This window comes from Neoarius graeffei, chromosome 11 (assembly GCF_027579695.1).
Source record: "Neoarius graeffei isolate fNeoGra1 chromosome 11, fNeoGra1.pri, whole genome shotgun sequence".
NCBI lineage: Eukaryota > Metazoa > Chordata > Actinopteri > Siluriformes > Ariidae > Neoarius > Neoarius graeffei.
Genome location: NC_083579.1, coordinates 79,944,218 through 79,964,445, shown reverse-complemented (window position 1 = coordinate 79,964,445; position 20,228 = coordinate 79,944,218). Strand labels below are relative to the sequence as shown.

Sequence of the window (20,228 nt, the reverse complement as noted above, 5' to 3'; positions counted from 1 at the left end):
TGATAAATAAAAACTTCATACAAAACGTCTAACAAAATCCTTTCTTCTCAGGCGGACTTCTTAAAAACCTATCGATGGCGGCACGAATTGACTTTAGTGTTGTTTTTTTGTACAAAGTGCTGTCATGCCGAGGGATAGAACAGCTTTAGACATTTATGTAATTCTTCCTTGCACGTTTCAGTTCTGTAATCTTCAAACTTCTTTGAGCTTTTGAACCAGTCTAAAAAAAAATTTCAACAAATTTTAATGCTTAAAGATGAAGAATGTAAACAAACTGGCGAAATGACAGGAGCAATTTGTGAAAAATGTGATAATTCTTGAAAAATAAAAAGATACGTTCTTACCATCAAATACTTTTATTCCCTTTTTTTCTTTTTTTTGGTATTTTTCGAGTGGAGTTTTTATTTCGTCCTCAGTTGGTTCAGCAACACGCACCACCATTTTGTTTTTCTCTACCCACAGTATATGAGCTGATATCCTAGTAGTAGAGTAGCCAATCAGAGCATGCGATTGCTCCTATCCAGTGAATGTGGATAGAATAAGTGCTGTTATACTATATTAAAAAAAAAAAGAAGAAACCTTTATTTGTCATATGCACACTTCAAGCACAGTGAAATTCATCCTCTGCATTTAACCCATCTGAAGCAGTGAACACGCGCACGCACACTCACTCAGAGCAGTGGGCAGCCACACCAGAGCGCCCGGGGAGCAGTCAGGGGTTCGGTACCTCGCTCAAGGGCACCTCAGCCCAAGGCCATCCCACGTTAACCTAACTGCATGTCTTTGGACTGTGGGAGAAACCGGAGCACCCAGAGGAAACCCACACGGACACAGGGAGAAGATGCAAACTCCACACAGAAAGGCCCTCGCCGGCCACGGGGCTCGAACCCAGAACCTTCTTGCTGTGAGGCGACCGTGCTAACCACTACACCACTGTTTAGCATTTTTGGAACAGCCCTCCATCAGATTTCAAATTAGAAGAAGCCTTTATTTGTCACATGAACACTCAAGCACAGTAAAATTCGTTGTCTGCGTTTAACCCATCTGAAGCAGTGAACACACGCATGCGCGCACACAGGTGAGCAGTGGGCAGCTAAACTACAGTGACCAGGGAGCAGTGGGGGGGTTCGGTGCCTTACTCAAGGGCACTTCAGCCCAAACTCAACCCAAGGCAGCCCCATGTTAACCTAACCTGCATGTCTTTGGACTGTGGGGGGGAAACCAGAGCACCCGGAGGAAACCCACGCGGACACGGGGAGAACATGCAAACTCCACACAGAAAGGCCCTCGCCGGCCACGGGGCTTGAACCCAGAACCTTCTTACTGTGAGGTGACGGTGCTGACCACTACACCACTGTGCACAAACGTGTGTTTATTTTACTGTTTCCTCGTTTCTGCAAGATGGCGCCAGTGTGTCTGTCGGCCTACCGTCTGCTCCGTGAGCTCTTACCTGTCCGATTGTTGCTTTGTCTGTACCTGCTCCTCTCCCTGCTGCACTGGAAATACTCCACTGCTTTTTGGATTTACGGTCGCCAGACACTGCTACATATTAAGGACTCCCGAGAACTTTTCACCGGTGGTAGTCCTGCCGCTCATAATTGGCATCATCATATGTTTGGTCACCTTCCCACAGAGTGCATTCGCCGGCTTCCCTGTTGCACCGTCCACCGCAAGAGGCGTCGCAAGCGCCGGGGCAAACACGGAGGTTTTCGGGTGAAGATCAGGAGCTGGGCGAGTTCCGCCCTCTCACAACCAGGGCACGCGGGGTGGGATGATCTCTTCCTGACCCGGCATTCGTGGGACCGGAATTGCTCTTGCCATGTCTCCATTGTTCCACTGACTACCTTGACGACAGCCCAGTTCGATCGAGGCCACGTTCTATGCTCGACAGCTCTACTCGACCGAGGCCATGCATCTGCAGTGGTGGAGTAAATCCCCGGAACATTCGTAAGTTGGAATACTCTCGTTGTCTTCAGGACGTGGCTCATTCTGTGGCTAGGATTGCGCTAGTCAACAGCAGGTCGGTGGTGAACAAAACTTTTATACTGAATGACTTTTTCTCCCGTCATGATCTGGACTTACTGTTCCTAACTGAGACCTGGATCACTGCTGGAGTTGGTGAGTCTTCTGCCTTTGGTGAACTGTGCCCTACAAACTGTTCCTTCATTAGCACTCCAAGGCGCATTGGAAGAGGAGGCGGAGTAGCTCTTGTTTACAAAAATGTCTTCAAAATAGTCGCTTCCTCTCATCTCATTATCTGTAGCCGCTTTATCCTTCTACAGGGTCGCAGGCAAGCTGGAGCCTATCCCAGCTGACTACGGGCGAAAGGCGGGGTACACCCTGGACAAGTCGCCAGGTCATCACAGGGCTGACACATAGACACAGACAACCATTCACACTCACATTCACACCTACGGTCAATTTAGAGTCACCAGTTAACCTAACCTGCATGTCTTTGGACTGTGGGGGAAACCGGAGCACCCGGAGGAAACCCACGCAGACACGGGGAGAACATGCAAACTCCACACAGAAAGGCCCTCGCCGGCCACGGGGCTCAAACTCGGACCTTCTTGCTGTGAGGCGACAGCGCTAACCATTACACCACCGTGCCGCCCCAGTCGCTTCCTGTAGAGACATTTTCTACTTTTGAACTTCAGTGCATAACAGTGGACTCTAAAACGAGGGTTATGTATATAACCGCGGTTCTATGAGTTTCGGATGACCGCCAGAGGCGGTGCTTTCAGCACATGGATATCCATCACACGAACGTGCAGGTCGAGTAATAGTAACAACAAAGTCACGTGTGACCTGGGTGACGTCACCCCGTGACCCCAGCATAAAGGACCGGTAAACCCAGGAAGTGACCTCTTGGCAAATCTTCTCGTGTACACTCCGAGTGACTGCCAAGCTCTGGCGGTCATCCGAAACTCATAGAACCGCGGTTATATACATAACCCTCGTTCTATTTCGTTTCTCCTGACCGCCAGAGGCGGTGCTTTCAGCACATGGATGACTAATACCAACCAGGTCATGAGGAGTGCCTACCCGTACTCAGTGCTGCTGCGACGGGCCTGGAATGACAGCCGTCGCCACAGGATTATGTGGGACGACATTAAGACGGTAAAACCTGGTGAAGGTGCAGCTGGAAGCCCAGGAGGCTGTGCTGCGTATGTCTGAAAGGGGCACGCCCTTCAGTGATGCCCATGAGGCCACCACGCCCCGTGCAGAGTGCGCCCTGACAGCCGGAGGAATCGGGGAGCCACTGTGCCTGTAGGCATGTAATATGGCCTCGACTATCCATTTGGATAGCCTCTGCTTAGAGAGCGCCAGACCCTTCCTCGGCCCTGTGTGGCACAGAAACAGGGCGTCGCTCCTACGGAAGCCCTCTGTACGGGACACGTACACCCTGAGGGCGCGAACTGAGCACAAAAGTTCCGACCTCTCACCATGGCCCGCCTCGAACGCCGCAAGGCTAAGGGGCCGGTTGACGAAGGTAGCAGAGAGGGTCTTCGGGAGGAAAGAGGGGTTTAGGCCGCAGGGTGACCCCACTGTCGCCGGAGTGCCACTGCAGGCACTCCCCACTGACTGACAACGTGTGTAGTTCCCCGACGCGCCTCGTTGATGTAATGGCCAGAAGAAAGGCAGTCTTCAGGGAGAGCCATGAAATGTCTGCCGTGAGCAGGGGCTCAAAACGGTGCGTCGCAGAGAGCCTGCAGCACCAAGTGAAGGTCCCATGTGGGTACCCGGCTCCGTCGGGGGGGTCTCAACCGGAGAGCACTCTTCAAGAAACGTGCCACCAAGGCGTGGGACCCCACGGTCCTTCCCCCAACTCTGGCATGCTGAGCAGAGATGGCAGCTGCATAGACCTTGATGGTGGCAGGGGTAAGACCCTTATCAAAGCAGAGACTGGCGGAACAGTCGAATGGTCGGCAGGGGGCAGCATGTAGGCTCCTCCCCCCGAGTTAAGCACCAGTTGGAGAAAAGCCTCCATCTGTTGGCATAGAGGGCATTGGTGGGGGGTGCCCGAGAGCTTGCAATGGTGTTGACCACTGCCGGCTCACAAGGACCTCGCAGGGGGTCCGGCCCTTCAGCGGCCATACCCAGAGCTCCAGACGGGCTGGATCCGGGTGCCAGATCTGCCCTCCCAGCTGTGATAGCAGGTCCGTCCTCACTGGCAGGCACCAGGGGTCGCCGTTCAGAAGTTGCAGCAACTTGGGAACCACACTCGGCCCGGCCACCGGGGGGGCGACAAGCAGCAGCCCGTGGTGGTCCATCGCAACCCTGTGTAGGGTTGGCACGATCAGCAGCAGAGGGGGGGAGGCATACAGCAGTTGCCTCGGCCAAGCATGCGCCAGCGCATCCTGGCCCAGGGGACTGGGGCCGTGGAGGCTGAACCACAGAGGGCAGTGTGTCGACTCCTGGCAGGCAAAGAGGTCCACCTCTGCCCTGCCAAAACGTTCCCAGATGGCGAGAACCACCGCTGGGTTGAGTCTCCATTCCCCGGGATCGGGGTCCTGGCGGGACAGCAGATCCGCTGCCCTGTTGGCAGTGCCTGGCAAGTACATGGCACGCAGGCTCAAGAGATGTCGATGGGCCCACCGCAGAAGTTGGCCAGCCACTTCCAAGCACTGGAGGGACTTTGTGCCTCCCTGGTGGTTGATGTAGTACACTACTGTAGCGTTGTCCGTCCGCACCAGAACGTGTCTGCCGGTCAGGCCTGGGAGGAAGTGCTGTAGGCCGAGGAACACAGCCCGTAGCTCCAGCACGTTGATGTGCTGCTGTCGCTGCCCTGGACTCCAGTAGCCTCTGACGGTCCGGCATTGCCAGACTGCACCCCAGCTTCCCAGGGGGGCATCCGTGGTGATGACCTCCCTCCGGGAGGGGATAGCCGCCGGCGGAACACCCCGCGAAAGGTAAGCCCTCCTCCATGGACGGAGGAGCCTGAAAAAAAGTATCCGTCGTCTTCACGAGCCTGTGCCCGTGCAGCACCGGGTGGAGGTGGAGACCGTTGAACCACCTCTGAAGCGGCGTAAGTCCAGGAGTCCCAGCGGGACCAGAGAGGAGGCTGCCGTAAGCATGCCCAGCAGGCGCTGAAAGGTCTTCAGGGCGAGTGACCTACCCCGTCCGAAGCGGCCAAGCAGTAGGCGGATGTTGTGGATCCTGGTCTGGGAGGGAGTTACCATCAACGACCTCGAATCCAGGTGCATGCCCAAGAAAGTCGTCTCCTGGCTGGGCACCAGCGAGCTCTTCTTGTAATTCACCCTGAGCCCCAGCTCTACGACATGCGAAAGCACAGTCGCGATGTTGGTGCGGGCCTGAGCTGCTGACCGTGAACAGACGAGCCAGTCGTCCAGGTAAGGCAGGACACGCAAACCCCTTGCCTGAAGTGGTGCCGATGCCGCTGCCGCACACCCGGTGAACACACGGGGTGCCAGCGATATCCCAAAGGGCAGAACATTGAACTCGAAAGCCTGGCCCTCGAAGGCAAACCACAGGAACTGCCTGTGGTGTGGCACAATGGGAGCATGGAAGTAGGCGTCTTTCAGGTCGAAGGTGACAAACCAGTCGCCCGCCTGGATGTGGTGTAAGACATCCACTGTACGCAGCATGCGGAATCTCATGGTCCTCAAGTGGGAATTGAGGGACCTCAGGTCGAGGATCGGGCGGATACCGCCGTCCTTCGGAACCAGAAAATACCTGGAGTAGAACCCACCTTGCTGTCTCTGCCTGTCGACGGGAGAGACTGCTCCTTTCCCCAGGAGGGTGGCGATTTCCTGCCGGAGAATGAGGGACTTCCCCGGATGGCTCACGGTGGTGTGTTTGACCCCATGAAACGTGGTGGACGGCGGCAGAACTGGATGCGGTAACCCTCGGTGAGGGTCACCAGCACCCAGGGGTCAACGCTCTCCAGCTTTGGAGCTGTTCGCTGGAAAAGCGGCCGACCGCCGGCGCGCTGATGTCAGCGCCGTCCAGAGCGCCCCCGTCGGTCACCATGGGGGCGATGAGGAGCGGACTGGGTGTAGGGGGTGGCACCGCGGGTCCGGGAGGTGGTGGGGCGGCGAAAGTCATCAACCCGTCTGGTCTCCTGGCGGGTGCGTGGCCGAGACAGAGTCGGTGTGGGCCCCCTGAAGGACTGGGCAGCATTGCCATGGAGGTGGGCCTGGCGGGGGCCAGCGAACTGCTGTTACGCCTAGATGACCTGGGCACTCCGATCCAGGGCTTGCTGAGTGGCTTCGCCAAACAGCTCCCCGGGGACAACAGGGAGAGAGTGCAGCACACGCCGGTCGGGCTCGGCCAGAGGGGACTGTGCCCGCCATATCTGCTGGCGGCCGAGGGTGAGATATGACATCAGCTGGCCCAGTTCCCGCGACGAGTAGGCAAAGGCCTGGAGCCGCGTCACACAGCTCCCGTGATGCCGCGCTCGTCCCCTCCAGCGTCTGGGGGTCCATGACACCTGGCTGGCAGAAGGGAACTTAAATAGGGCGAGAATGCCCCAAGTAAGTAGCCCAAAACAAACTATCAGGCGGAAATAAAAAATAAACGACCGGGCGAACACACCCGTGGTCGGGAATATTAACAAGGATGGCGCCGTGCGCTACAGAACTGATAAACAGCGGCGAGAAACACCGCTTTAATTTAAATGAATGAAAACCGCTTACCTGAGCGACAACAAGCCGGCCTCCAGCAGCGAGGACACGCCTCGGAGGGCTAGTCAGCTAACTCCACCGAGCGAGAGCGCTCAGCTTAACGGAGTAACAAACAATACGAATACAATACGAATACAACACACAAGACAGCCGGCCCGTGAGCAGGCCGGAGACAAGGCTACACAAAACAAGCGGTTGATAATATTAACAAGGATAGGCGCCGTGCGCCACAGAGCTGATAAACAGCGGTGAGAAACACCGCTTTAATTTAAATGAATGAAAGCCGCTTCTCAATGTTGGGCATCTGCTGGAGGCCGTAGGTAGGGGTGTCCTGCATTGCCGCCAGGGCCCTGCAGTCACTAGGGAGGTGGGAAGGCCTCTAGGGTCCGCCCAACACCTCTGTAACTCCTCGATGTATGAGGCCGAGGGCGGAACAGACAACGAGGAAGGCTATGCGGGACCTCTGAAGAAAGCGCTCTGATGCTGGGCCACCGGGGCGTGTCCAACCCCAGACGGGCCAATGCAGCCCTCAGCGTTGGCTGGATGGGTGAGCATCCGCCTTCCGACGCTGCCACGGTGCCATGGCTGGTGGCCTGGGAACCGGCCGGAGAGGTGGAGTCGTGACCATCGGACCCACCGCAGTCAAAGCTCTCCGAAGCCCGGATCGACAGTTCATCCAGGCCGCGTGCATCAACGGCCGGTGACAGAAGCGGTGGTGATGGTGAACAGTCGGCTGCCAGGCAGAAGGGGTGGCTGCGGGAACACTGCCCCCTGTGGCGGAGGCTGAAGATTCGCCAGCAGGGCCTTCATCTCCTCCAGCTCGGTGGACATCACCTCCACCTTCTGAGCCAAATCGCCCGAGCACTTCTTTTTCGCCTTAGAAGCGAAGACGTGTGGGGGAGCCCACGGCGCTTGCTGGGCCCCGCTGCTGCAGCCGACACCGTGTCCTGTCCCCCCGAGGCCCGGGGGATGTCAGACGGAGGATCCAGCCGAGCCAGCCTGGCGGTCCGCGCAGCCACGCTCAGGCACATGCAGTCTGCGCAGGCCATGTCCGTCAGCCCCTGCCGCAGGTGATCAATACCCAGGCATGAGGGGCACTCGCGGTGGCCGTCCTCCGGTTCGAGGGGGACCCGGCAGTTGGCGCAGCGAGAGAATAGGTCCATGACACCCGGCTGGCAGAAGGGAACTTAAAAAATAGGGCGAGAACACCCCAAGTAAGTAGCCCAAAATAAACAATCAGGCGGTAATGAAAAACGACCGGGCGAACACACCCGTGGTCGGGAATATTAACAAGGATAGGCGCCGTGCGCCACAGCACTGATAAGCAGCGGCGAGAACACCGTTTTAATTTAGATGAATGAAAACCGCTTACCTGGGCGACAACAAGCCAGCCTCCAGCAGCGAGGACACCGCCCCGGAGGGCTAGTCAGCTAACTCCACCGAGCGAGAACGCTCAGCTTAACGGAGTAACAATACGAATACAACACACGAGACCGCCGGCCTGTGAGCAGGCCGGAGACAAGGTTACACAAAATAAGGCGGTTAATAATATTAACAAAGATAGGCGCAGTGCGCCACAGAACTGATAAACAGCGGCGAGAAACACCGCTTTAAATTAAATGAATGAAAACCGCTTACCTGAATGAAGACAAGCCGGCCTCCAGCGGTGAGGACGCCGCCCCGGAGGACTAATCAGCTAACTCCACCGAGCGAGAGCGCTCAGCTTAACGGAGTAACAAACAATACGATACACAAGACCGCCGGCCTGTGAGCAGGCCGGAGACAAGGCTACACAAAATAAGGCGGTTAATAATATTAACAAGGATAGGCGCTATGCGCCACAGAACTGATAAACAGCGGCGAGAAACCCCGCTTTAATTTAAATGAATGAAAACCGCTTACCTCAATGAAGACAAGCCGGCCTCCAGCGGTGAGGACACCGCCCCGGAGGACTAATCAGCTAACTCCACCGAGCGAGAGCGCTCAGCTTAACGGAGTAACAAACAATACAACACACAAGACCGCCGGCCTGTGAGCAGGCCGGAGACAAGGCTACACAAAATAAGGCGGTTAATAATATTAACAAGGATAGGCGCTGTGCACCACAGAACTGATAAACAGCGGCGAGAAACACCGCTTTAATTTAAATGAATGAAAACCGCTTACCTCAATGAAGACAAGCCGGCCTCCAGCGGTGAGGACACCGCCCCGGAGGACTAATCAGCTAACTCCACCGAGCGAGAGCGCTCAGCTTAACGGAGTAACAAACAATACAACACACAAGACCGCCGGCCTGTGAGCAGGCCGGAGACAAGGCTACACAAAATAAGGCGGTTAATAATATTAACAAGGATAGGCGCTGTGCGCCACAGAACTGATAAACAGCGGCGAGAAACACCGCTTTAATTTAAATGAATGAAAACCGCTTACCTCAATGAAGACAAGCCGGCCTCCAGCGGTGAGGACACCGCCCCGGAGGACTAATCAGCTAACTCCACCGAGCGAGAGCGCTCAGCTTAACGGAGTAATAAATCAATACGACAAGAGAAAAGAGTTGGTGGACTTAGCGCAGTTTCTTGGAGGGTGCATAAGCACAGCCCCAACCCTACGGGTAACGAAACTACCACAGCGCTTTGTCCAAATTCCAACTCGCAACCTGCAAACGCGAGAAGATGTAAGAGGTCACTTCCTGGGTTTACCGGTCCTTTATGCCGGGATCACGGGGTGACGTCACCCAGGTCACACGTGACTTTGTTGTTACTATTACTCGACCTGCACGTTCGTGTGATGGATATCCATGTGCTGAAAGCACCGCCTCTGGCGGTCAGGAGAAACGAAATAGAACCAACCCGTTGGTGTGTGTATTGATGTACAGACCCCCAAAGCCAGATAAAGATTTTATTGCTGAATTCTCAGGCTTTCTTTCTTATGTGTCAGTGCATGACCGGTTATTAATATTGGGTGATTTTAATATTCATGTTTGCTGCCCAGACAAACCCTTAGTAAGGGAATTCTGTGATTGTATTGGACTCTTTTGGCTTCACTCAACACATAGATCAACCCACCCATACACTGGGCCACACCCTTGACCTCATCATGTCATATGGTTTCACTGTAGATAACATTATTATTGAGGAGGCTACTTTCTCTGACCACACACCTATCCTATTCAACACAATCCTGTGCAGACCGTCAGAGCTCTTGGTCACTGCTCTAGACGCATAAACTCACTACAGCTCAGTTCTCAGACTGTTTTCTCAGTAAGGCTGTTGCTATGACTTTGAGTGCGTTTACATGCACATAGAGAAAATCGAATTTCTGCCGTTGCTCGACTGACATCGAAGTTCTAAATGCCATGGATACACCTTAGCTAGGCTGAAATTGAACCGAACTTGATTTCTCGTAATCGAGCTACACGACCTAGATTATGCGATTTTTGCCGAGCTACTTAGTGCATGTAAACCCTATCGAGCTACGTAGTCGAGCTGCTTACTTCAGCACTGACCCTTCCAGAAGTGACGAGTGACGAGACCACAAGCGGGAAACACGACAGCCTCGGTCGGCATGACAACAGTAGTAGCGAGCAGCAGAAGAGGTCAGGAGGAACAAACGAAGAAGAGAAAATGGCGAGCAGAAACGTGCACTTCTGGGAGCAATGAGGAGACAGAGTTCATGCTCATTCAGCTTAAGGAGTTGAATATATTAAAATTCATGGACGGGAGAAAAACGCGCAATGGAGAACACGGAACTGATAACTTTGTTTACACTCTTGAATAGCTCTTCTTCATGACGACAACCGGAAGTGTACCAACATGATGGGGCGTGTAGCGCCACCTGTGGCTCGGGTGCACAATGTACCTCACACAATAGCTCGATTTCCTTGTGTGCATGTAGGATTGGATTTCTCTGGCACCCCTGCTGGGACCCTTTGCTCGATTACCGACAGCAGCTCGATTTGGATGTGCATGTAAACATACTGTTTGTCTACAGCTGCATCTGCCTCATCTTGCCCAGATGAACTGATTGCTTTATTCCATTCCTCTTGCACATCTATTCTCGATTTAGCGGCTCCTCTCAGTTACAGACAACCACATTTCAAATCTCCGGTCAGATTAGATGAAGCTACCTGCTCTCTTAGGCAGGCCTGCTGGAGAGCTGAAATAAAATGGAGGAAAGATGGTCTCACTATCTCCTTAGAAATCTTTGAGTTTTCACTAAAATCCTTTCAGGCAGCTGCCAGAGCTAAGCATTTCTCTGATATTATTAATCAGCACTCCAACAGACCTAAAATTCTGTTTAACACTATAAACGCAATCATAAACCCAGCACTCTCACCAGCTCCTATCACCAATACTGATGCTTGTGAGAAATTCTTGGAATTTTTCATTGACAAGATTGAGAATATCAGAGCTCAGTTCCCCCTCCCACCGCCAACCCCCCTTTATGTCTCCCTTGGCCCTATACCTAGTTTCAGTCAATTTCATAATATTCCCCTTGCAGATTTAAAGGACCTAGTCCTACGCATGAAACCAACCTCATCTCCTGGTGATGCTGTCCCCACTCATATTATTAAAGAAGCTTTTGATGTAGTTGGTCCCTCCATACAGGTAATTATTAATTCATGCCTGTCATCTGGTGCTGTTCCTGCGTGTTTTAAGCATGCGGTTGTCCAACCCCTGCTTAAAAAGCATAACCTGGATGGTAAATGCTTGAGTAATTACCGCCCTATCTCTAAGCTCCCTTTCATTTCCAAGGTGCTGGAGAAAGTCGTGCTGTCCCAGCTGCTTCCCTTCCTGTCTGAGCACAACATTCTAGAGCCGTTCCAGTCAGGTTTTAGAGCACTCCACAGTACTGAAACGGCTCTGCTCAAAGCGACTAATGATCTACTGCTCACTCTAGACTCAGGCAAGAATGCAACCTTGGTCCTATTGGACCTTAGTGCGGCCTTTGATACTGTGGACCATGACATCCTCCCCTCTCGTCTTGAGGAGTGGGTAGGCATTAATGGGACAGCACTACATTGGTTCAGATCCTATTTAAAACACAGAACCTTTTCTGTATCTCTCGGTCATTTCTCCTCTTCCTCAGCCCCAGTCTCCTATGGGGTCCCACAGGGCTCTATTTTGGGTCCAGTACTCTTCTGTTTGTATATGCTCCCCCTAGGTAACATTATTAGAAAGTATATCTCCTTTCACTTCTATGCAGACGATACACAACTGTACCTCCCCTTCAAATCTAGGGATTCCATACAGCCACTATTAGATTGGCTTGAGGACATTAAGTGCTGGATGACCAACAACTTCCTCCAGCTAAATAACGACAAAACTGAGGTTATCATTTTTGGTCCTCCCTAAGATCCTCAGTGGCTGACAAGCTTGCTCATCTCTCTCCATACGTTAAGTCATATGCTAAAAACCTAGGTGTCACTCTTGATTCAGAACTCTGCTTTAAAAAGCAGATTAGTACTGTTATTAAGAATGGCTTCTTCCAGCTGAGAATGATCTCCCGTCTCAAACCTTCTTTATCCTTTGAAGACCTAGAAAAAGTCATCCATGCCTTCATTACATCCCGGCTAGATTACTGCAATTCCCTCTATCTTGGTCTCCCCCAGTCTCAATTAATGCGTTTACAGTTGGTGCAAAATGCAGCTGCTTGACTGCTGACCGGTACCAAGAAGAGAGAGCACATTACCCCTGTCCTGGCTTCTTTACACTGGCTCCCCATTAGTTTTAGGATCCAATTTAAAGTCCTACTAATAGTCTACAAGGCGCTGCATGGTCAAGCCCCCACTTGCATCTCAGATCTTCTGAAACCACCTCCTGCACCTAGGTCCCTCAGATCTGCTGATAAAGTTCTCCTCCATGTGGCCCGGACTCACCTCAAACAAAAAGGTGACGGGGCATTTGCAGTAGCGGCTCCAAGTCTGTGGAACTGTTTGCCCCCAGACATTAGATTCGCCCCCTCTATCTCCTCTTTTAAATCCAGGCTCAAAACTCACCTCTACTCACTGGCTTTTGCATCGTCTTAGCTGCCCATTCCCTCGTTCTTTTTGTAGTGGGTGTTATTCAATGTTCTTGTTCATTTGTTGTTTGTGTAATTTTGGCCTCTTTGTCTATCTGTTAATCTCTGTGTTTGTAATGTCTACTTTTGTTGCAGCTATTAATGCATCTTTTCTTTTGTGTTGTGTTTGTTTGTGCATTTTACCTCTGATTTCTTAGCTACCCTATGTACAGCACTTTGGTCAGTGAAAACTATTTATCTTCTCTCCGTGCTTCCACGGAAAGCGGTCGCATTCTGCTCTCCCTCTCCCTCCTTTTTTTTTCCCTGCTTGTGCTCTGTGTCTTGTCTCGTCTGCTGTACTTTTTGAAGAGACTCTTCCTGCATTACTTTCTAAACTAAAAAGCATGGAATTGATAAACTGGTCTCCTAACGAAATTGACACAGTTTTGGGTTCGGGGGAACCCGTCTGTCCTGCTGGAACGTTTGCGGCTGGTTACACGATGGACGTGTGGGAGTGGTGACGGGTCGTGTGCCTGGTGATTCTTTCTGTGGAGGACACTGAAGATATCTACCTACAGTTGTGCTCATAAGTATACATACCCTGGCAGAATCTATGATTCTTTGACCATTTTTCAGAGAATATGAATGATAACACAAAAATATCTTTTCCACTTATGCTTAGTGGTTGGGTGAAACCATTTATTGTCAAACGACTGTGTTTTCTCTTTTTAAATCATGACAGCAGAAACTACCCAAATGACCCTGATCAAAAGTTCACATACCCTGGTGATTTTGGCCTGATAACATGCACAGAAGTTGACACAAATGGGTTTGAATGGCTACTAAAGGTACCGTAACATCCTCACCTGTGATCTGTTTGCTTGTAATCAGTGTGTGTGCATAAAAGCTGAGTGAGTTTCTGGGATCCAGACAGACTCTTGCATCTTTCATCCAGCCACTGACGTTTCTGGATTCTGAGTCATGGGGAAAGCAAAAGAATTGTCAACGGATCTACGGGAAAAGGTAGCTGAACTGTATAAAACAGGAAAGGGATACAAAAAGATATATCCAAGGAATTGATAATGGCAGTCAGCAGTGTTCAAACTGTGATTAACAAATGGAAAATCAGAGGCTCTGTTAAAACCAAGCAAATGCCACAAAGTATCTCACCTACAATACGCCAAACAGCACAGAGACGAGCCTCAAAACTTCTGGAACAAGGTAATTTGGAGTGATGAGACCAAAATTGAACTTTTTGGCCACAACCATAAACGTTACATTTGGAGAGGTGTCAACAAGGCCTATGATGGAAGGAACACCATTCCTACTGTAAAGCACAGAGGTGGATCGCTGATGTTTTGGGGATGTGTGAGCTACAAAGGCACAGGAAACTTGGTCAAAGTTGAAGGAAAGATGAATGCAGCACGTTATCAGCAAATACAGGAGGCAAATTTGCACTCATCAGCCCGGAAGCTGCGCATGGGACGTACTTGGACGTTCCAACATGACAACGATCCAAAACACAAGGCCAAGTCGACCTGTCATTGGCTACAGCAGAACAAAGTGAAGGTTCTGGAGTGGCCATCTCAGTCTCCTGACCTCAATATCATTGAGCCACTCTGGGGAGATCTCAAGCGCGTAGTTCATGCAAAACAGCCCAGGAATTTACAGGAACTGGAGGCTTTTTGCCAAGAAGAATGGGCCGCTTTACCATCTGAGAAAATAAAGAGCCTCATCCACAACTACCACAAAAGACTTCAGGCTGTCATTGATGTTAAAGGGGGCAATACACGGTATTAAGAACTGGGGTATGTAAACTTTTGATCAGGGTCATTTGGATGTTTTTTGTTGTCATTATGATTTAAAAATAGAAAACACAGTTGTTTATCAATAAATGGCTTCACCCAACCACTAACCATGAGTGGGGGAAAAAAGTGTGTGTTATCATTCATATTCTCTGAAAAAAGGCCAAGAAAGCAAAAATTCTGCCAGGGTATGTAAACTTATGAGCACAACTGTATTCGGAACCATGATTACAGGACTTTTGCTGATTGGATTAGGCATTGCCCTGGTATATCGAGGAAATCAGACAACGGTGACAGCTGTTCAAAGCCCCACAAAGCTGCCCGATATTGGAGTGGTGGGCAAAGCTGTTGGCACTTGGACTGTGGACATTCAGAACTTTAACCACAAAATGGTTGTCATCTCGGAGCAGCTTTCAGCTTTGTAAGGAATACGTTTTTCGGAGATCAATTTGAATAGAATGGACAGATATGGACGAGCGGTGAGGACGTGCAAAGACTGCGTCTGGAAAGACCAAACAATTCATATCTTATCGACATTCAGCGCCCTGAGACAGAACCGGCCTTGGTTTAGGCCGTTGCTGAGGAAACATTTCCCCCTGAAGGTCAATGCCGGGAGACACTCTCATTTTTCAAATTCCTCTCTAACTCTCCGCGGTCGCCATTTTTACCCCCAGTGTGACAAGCGGGTGCGTGACCAGCGCCTTCATGGCTGCAGGAGTGGACAGCTGCTTGCTTGCGCTGGATTACCTCCTCCCCCTCAAGTCCCGTGTTTAAAGTGTACCTGTGTTGTAGTTGTGCTTATGCAAAGGTTTTTTAATGTTCCCACACTGTATTCCTGACAGGAGCATAGTGGGGGGGTGTTCTTTTTTTCCTTCTCTCCTCATGTTGTGTTTCCTTTTTATCTTTATCCCTGTCTTCCTGTCCTGTCTACCCTATGTCAATTGTATGTTGTATATGTACGGACAGGTTGACGGCTAATTTCGCTGGTACATGTGACTATTGACAATAAAGGGCTTCTGAATAAATGTGCTTTATAAATTAAATTAACTTACTTACTTACAGTAATGGTTTGAACATTGGTTAATTCAGTGTTGATTTTTTTGTTTGTTTGTTTCTTATTTAAAGCAACTTAATGAAAGTGTTGGTTACGCTTGTGAATGTTCCTGATGGTGTGTTAATGCTGATGTGTATGGCTTGTACAGGTCAAATAACGTACTAAATATGTCGTGTTCCCCGTGTGCCTTTGATGTGCAGGTTGTCATGAGATCATTTCTCTCCTCTCTCCCGACACCACAAGTTCAAATTTCAGGGGAAATCCCTCAGCCATACAAAACTGTATCTGTTGCGTCAACGCTGTCTCTGTGATTCACATGACTGAGACGAATCCTGATCCAGCGATGACTCACTGTCTCAAACTCTGTCGCATGTTCTATGTTCCTCATCTACAGAAAAAATGCTTCGTTTTGTTTTGTTTTTTTATAAGTGCTAATCATTTCAACATTTCACTAGTTTTCCAGTTTTAGATTCCTTTACGTTTTAGAAGACGCTTAGATAAATGGACGATGATGTTTAATATTGTACACAGCAAGTAGTATAGAGGGTTGTTGACAAATTATATACCTGATTACAGACATACAGCCAGTCAGAATGTTCTACGCAGACTGAATATATTTTCGTTGTCTAAGATATTTTGATAAAGTCTTCTGGTTGAAGGCAGTTTCTGAGATGCACTGCTTCGTCTGCTCCTTCAGCTCTCGTTCTTTGATGTACAGCGTTGATTTTTGTTGTTAGAATGTCAGCTATGTTTCTCGTGTATTAACTGCTACTCAGTCACATGATTTTGGACTTGACTTATTTTTCCATCTTTTGCTCTTTTTCCTCCAACAGTGCGTGATCGTGTCCGGACTAAAATGGAACGAAACATTCTCGCAGAAGTCAACCACCCGTTTGTAGTCAAACTGCACTATGGTGAGTCAAAGCAAGATCGATATCTCTCTCTCTCTCTCTCACTCACTTGCGCACACGCACATCTTTGTGGTAATTTCAAATAAAAGAATAGATGGATGAATGGGTGGATCATTGGATGGAAGGATTGTAAGATGGATGGAAGGCATGATGGATGGATGGATTGTTGGATGGATGACTAGGTGGAAGGACTGATGTAAGGGTTGCTGATGGGTGGATAGAAGGATCAGATCAATTATTAGATGGGTGTAAGAATAGGAGGATTGTTGGATGGTTTGATGGAAGGCATGATGGATGGATGGATTGTTGGATGGATGGATGGATGGATGGATGGATGGATGGAAGTATAGAAATCAGATCAACTGTTAGATGGGTGGAAGAATAAGAGGATTGTTAGATTGAGGTGTGAATAAATTGGCAGATAAATGGATGCATGGGTGAGGGGAATGCTGGATAGATAAATGTACGTATAGACAAATCAATAGATGGACAGATGGGTAATCATGTCGAGGAAATGATGAATGAATAGACAGATGGATGGAGGCATAACTAAATGCTTAGACTAAATAGACAGATACAACAATGAAAAGGCCTTTTATGTTTTAAAATAAGTGTGTGTGTGTAGCCTTTCAGACGGAGGGGAAGTTGTACTTGATTCTGGATTTTCTGCGGGGAGGTGATCTCTTCACCAGACTGTCAAAAGAGGTACTTGCGCTCTCTCTCTCTCTCTCTCTCTCTCAGCCAGTAGCATAATTAGGAGTTAATCAGAAGCACACCTGTGGCTGTAAAAGGGACTACCTTTAGAACTAGTCCTTTTTTTTTTTTTTTTTCCTTCTCCCCCCAGTACCTTTGGGGAAAATCCAAGCAACTCCACCAAAACCCGAGTACAAAAAACAAAAACCTCAATTTCCAAAAACCCAAACATATCTTGATTATCTGACCATTGTATGCAGATATAAAAATCTTGGGACCACAAGAGGCAAAAATGGTCTCTCTGGGATAAACAGACTTTGGTCTGAAAGGTTCAACTGAACCTCAAGACAACAACAAAGGAACTGGTGAAAGAGATGGAAGCTTTAGATACCAAATACTTACCTTCATCGTTAAGTGAATCCTACATTATCCTGGTCTGAAAGACTGCTGTGTGAGGAAGAAGCCCCTGTTCAAATACCGTCATTAAAAACCCTTTCTGAAGTTTTGCAGGTCATCACCAGTCATCTGGGGGAGTGTCCACTGGACAGAATAAACAAACGTTGACCTTTTGGGCTATAATGATCAGGGTGATGTATGGAGGGAAAAGGCTGTAGGTTTTAATCCGAAGAACACAAACGTTGTAACAACATGGGTTCGAGACGGCACAGCAAAAGGAGGCCAACAAACCTGACTGAGTTGTGTCAGGTGTATGACTCAAGTTCAGGCAATTAAAAGGCCACCAAATACTCAGAGTATGTAAACTAATGGACATAAAGTAGATATATTAATTGCCTTAATAAAGGAAATGTGCGGCAACATGAAATATGTGGGGTTTGAATGTTGAATGGAGTTTTAGCCTCGATGCTGTACTAGCACATCTCAAACAATTAGAATATCATTAAAGTTTTTTTATTTAACTCAAACAGCTAAACTTTCATATACTGTATATTCATTACGCATAAAGTGAAATATTTTAAGGCTTTATGTTGTAATTTTAATGATTTATGATTTATAGCTCATGTAAATCAGAAATCCAGTATCTCAAAATATTAGAATATTTCCTAAGATCAATCAAAAAAGGATTTACAATACAGAAATGTCCAACTTCTGAAAGTGTGTTCATTTATACACTCTACTTGGTTGGGGCTCCTTTACCACGGATTACTGCATCAATGGGGTGTGGCATGGAGCTGATCAGCCTGTGGCACTGCTGAGGTGTTATTGAAGCCCAGGTTGCTTTGATCGCGGCCTTCAGCTCGTCTGTAATTTTTGGGTCGGGTGTTTCTCATCTTCCTCTTGACAATAGCGGAGAGATTCTCTCTGGGGTTCAGGTCAGGAGAGTTGGCTGGCCAATCAAGCACAGTAATATCATGGTCAGCAAACCATTTGGTCGTAGTTTTGGCACTGTGGGCAGGTGCTAAGTCCTGCTGGAAAAGGAAATCAGCATCTCCAAAAAGCTTGTCAGCAGATGGAAGCATGAAGTGCTCTAAAATCTCCTGGTAGATGCTGCATTGACTTTGGACTTGACAAAACACAGTGGACCAACACCAGCAGATGATATGGCAACCTAAATCATCACAGACTGCAGAAACTTCACACTGGACTTCAAACACCTTGGACTCTGAGCCTCTCCACTCTTCCTCCAGACTCTAGAACCTTGACTTCCAAATGAAATGCAAAATTCACTTTCATCTGAAAAGAGGACTTTTGGACCACTGAGTAACAGTCCAGTTCTTTCTGTCCTTAGCCCAGGTAAGACACTTCTGACGTTGTCTCTGGTTCAGGAGGGGCTTGATATTAGGAATGTGACAGTTGTAGCCCCTTTCCTGAAGACGTCTGTGCATGGTGGCTCTTGATGCACTGACACCAGCCTCAGTCCACTTCTTGTGAAGCTCTCCCAAGTTCCTGAATTGACTTTTCTTGACAATCCTCTCAAGGCTGCACTCATCCCTGTTGCTTTTGCACCTTTTCCAGCCAGCCTTTTCAGCAATGACCACGTGTGGCTTGCCCTCCTTGTGGAGGGGGTCGATGATCGCCTTCTGGACAACTGTTGAGTCAGCAGTCTTCAACATGATCGTGGTTGTGTGTACTGAATTAGACCAAGAGATACACGGGATTTATACTGTTTTACTCAAACTCCAAATGAAAATTCTCTTTTTTTTTTTGCTTTGTAGTCCATAATTATCAAAATTAAAATTAAAAAAATGCTTGAAACATTTTAGTTTGTGTAATGAGTCGAGAATATATTAAATTTTCACTTTCTTAAATAAGGCCACACCAATTTAATTAGTTGGTTCTCGGATTTTTTCAGGAAAAATATGAAGCAAGCGGGCGAAATAAAAAAATGCTCTGATGGTAAAATTAGCGGTGGAAATAGACCAAACAATACAGGCAAACCAGTAAACAGAGAGGCTAAATAAACGATTGAATTACAGTCAATTGAACATCTATAATGCACAGAAAAAAGGATTTGACCAGGAGTAGGCTACTTCACAAGTCTTTAACGAAAGTGAAAGGGGCGATTTGATTGGTTTTTGACGTCACGTGATCTTTTCTGTTGGCGGGAGTTTGATTTCGATTTTTTTTTTTTTTTTCCATTTTGCATTTTTTTTCAAGCGGCGATTCCGAGAACCAACTAATCGAATTGGTGTGGCCTAAAAGATGGAAAACATTGAACTTTTTCATGATATTCTAATTGTTTGAGATGCACTAGTATATGTCAACTTTAGGCCTTAATTGTAAACACTTTCTAAACTCTTGCACACTACATACACATTATAATATTATTATTGGTAGTAGTATATACATATTAGATTTCATTTTCCATTTCACTGGAAAAAGGCACATGACTAATATCGCGTGTGCATGTTTCCATGCTGTCAGGTTATGTTCACAGAAGAAGATGTGAAGTTCTATCTGGCAGAACTGGCTCTGGGTCTGGATCACCTGCACGGCCTTGGCATCATCTACAGAGATCTCAAACCTGAAAAGTACAGATCTCTATCTCTCACATGCACACACAGTCTCATTCTCTTTTCATGTCAACTTGACACTACCATTTACTAACCATAAATCAGAAAAAGTTATGACATTATGTTGAAATTAAAACTGATGCAGC

At 48.6% G+C, this 20,228-nt stretch overlaps 1 protein-coding gene across 4 annotated transcripts in view; it reads left to right on the top strand.

The window, feature by feature from the left end:
• The window catches only part of rps6ka1 (ribosomal protein S6 kinase a, polypeptide 1), a 195,540-nt gene that overhangs the window by 146,698 nt on the left and 28,614 nt on the right, over positions 1-20,228 (top strand). For all 4 annotated transcript variants that reach the window (XM_060934764.1, XM_060934765.1, XM_060934766.1 and 1 more), the window contains 3 exons: positions 16,340-16,420; positions 17,043-17,122; positions 19,994-20,100. In XM_060934764.1, coding sequence (XP_060790747.1) covers positions 16,340-16,420; positions 17,043-17,122; positions 19,994-20,100 — 268 coding nt within the window. The remainder of the gene's footprint in view (positions 1-16,339; positions 16,421-17,042; positions 17,123-19,993; positions 20,101-20,228) is intronic.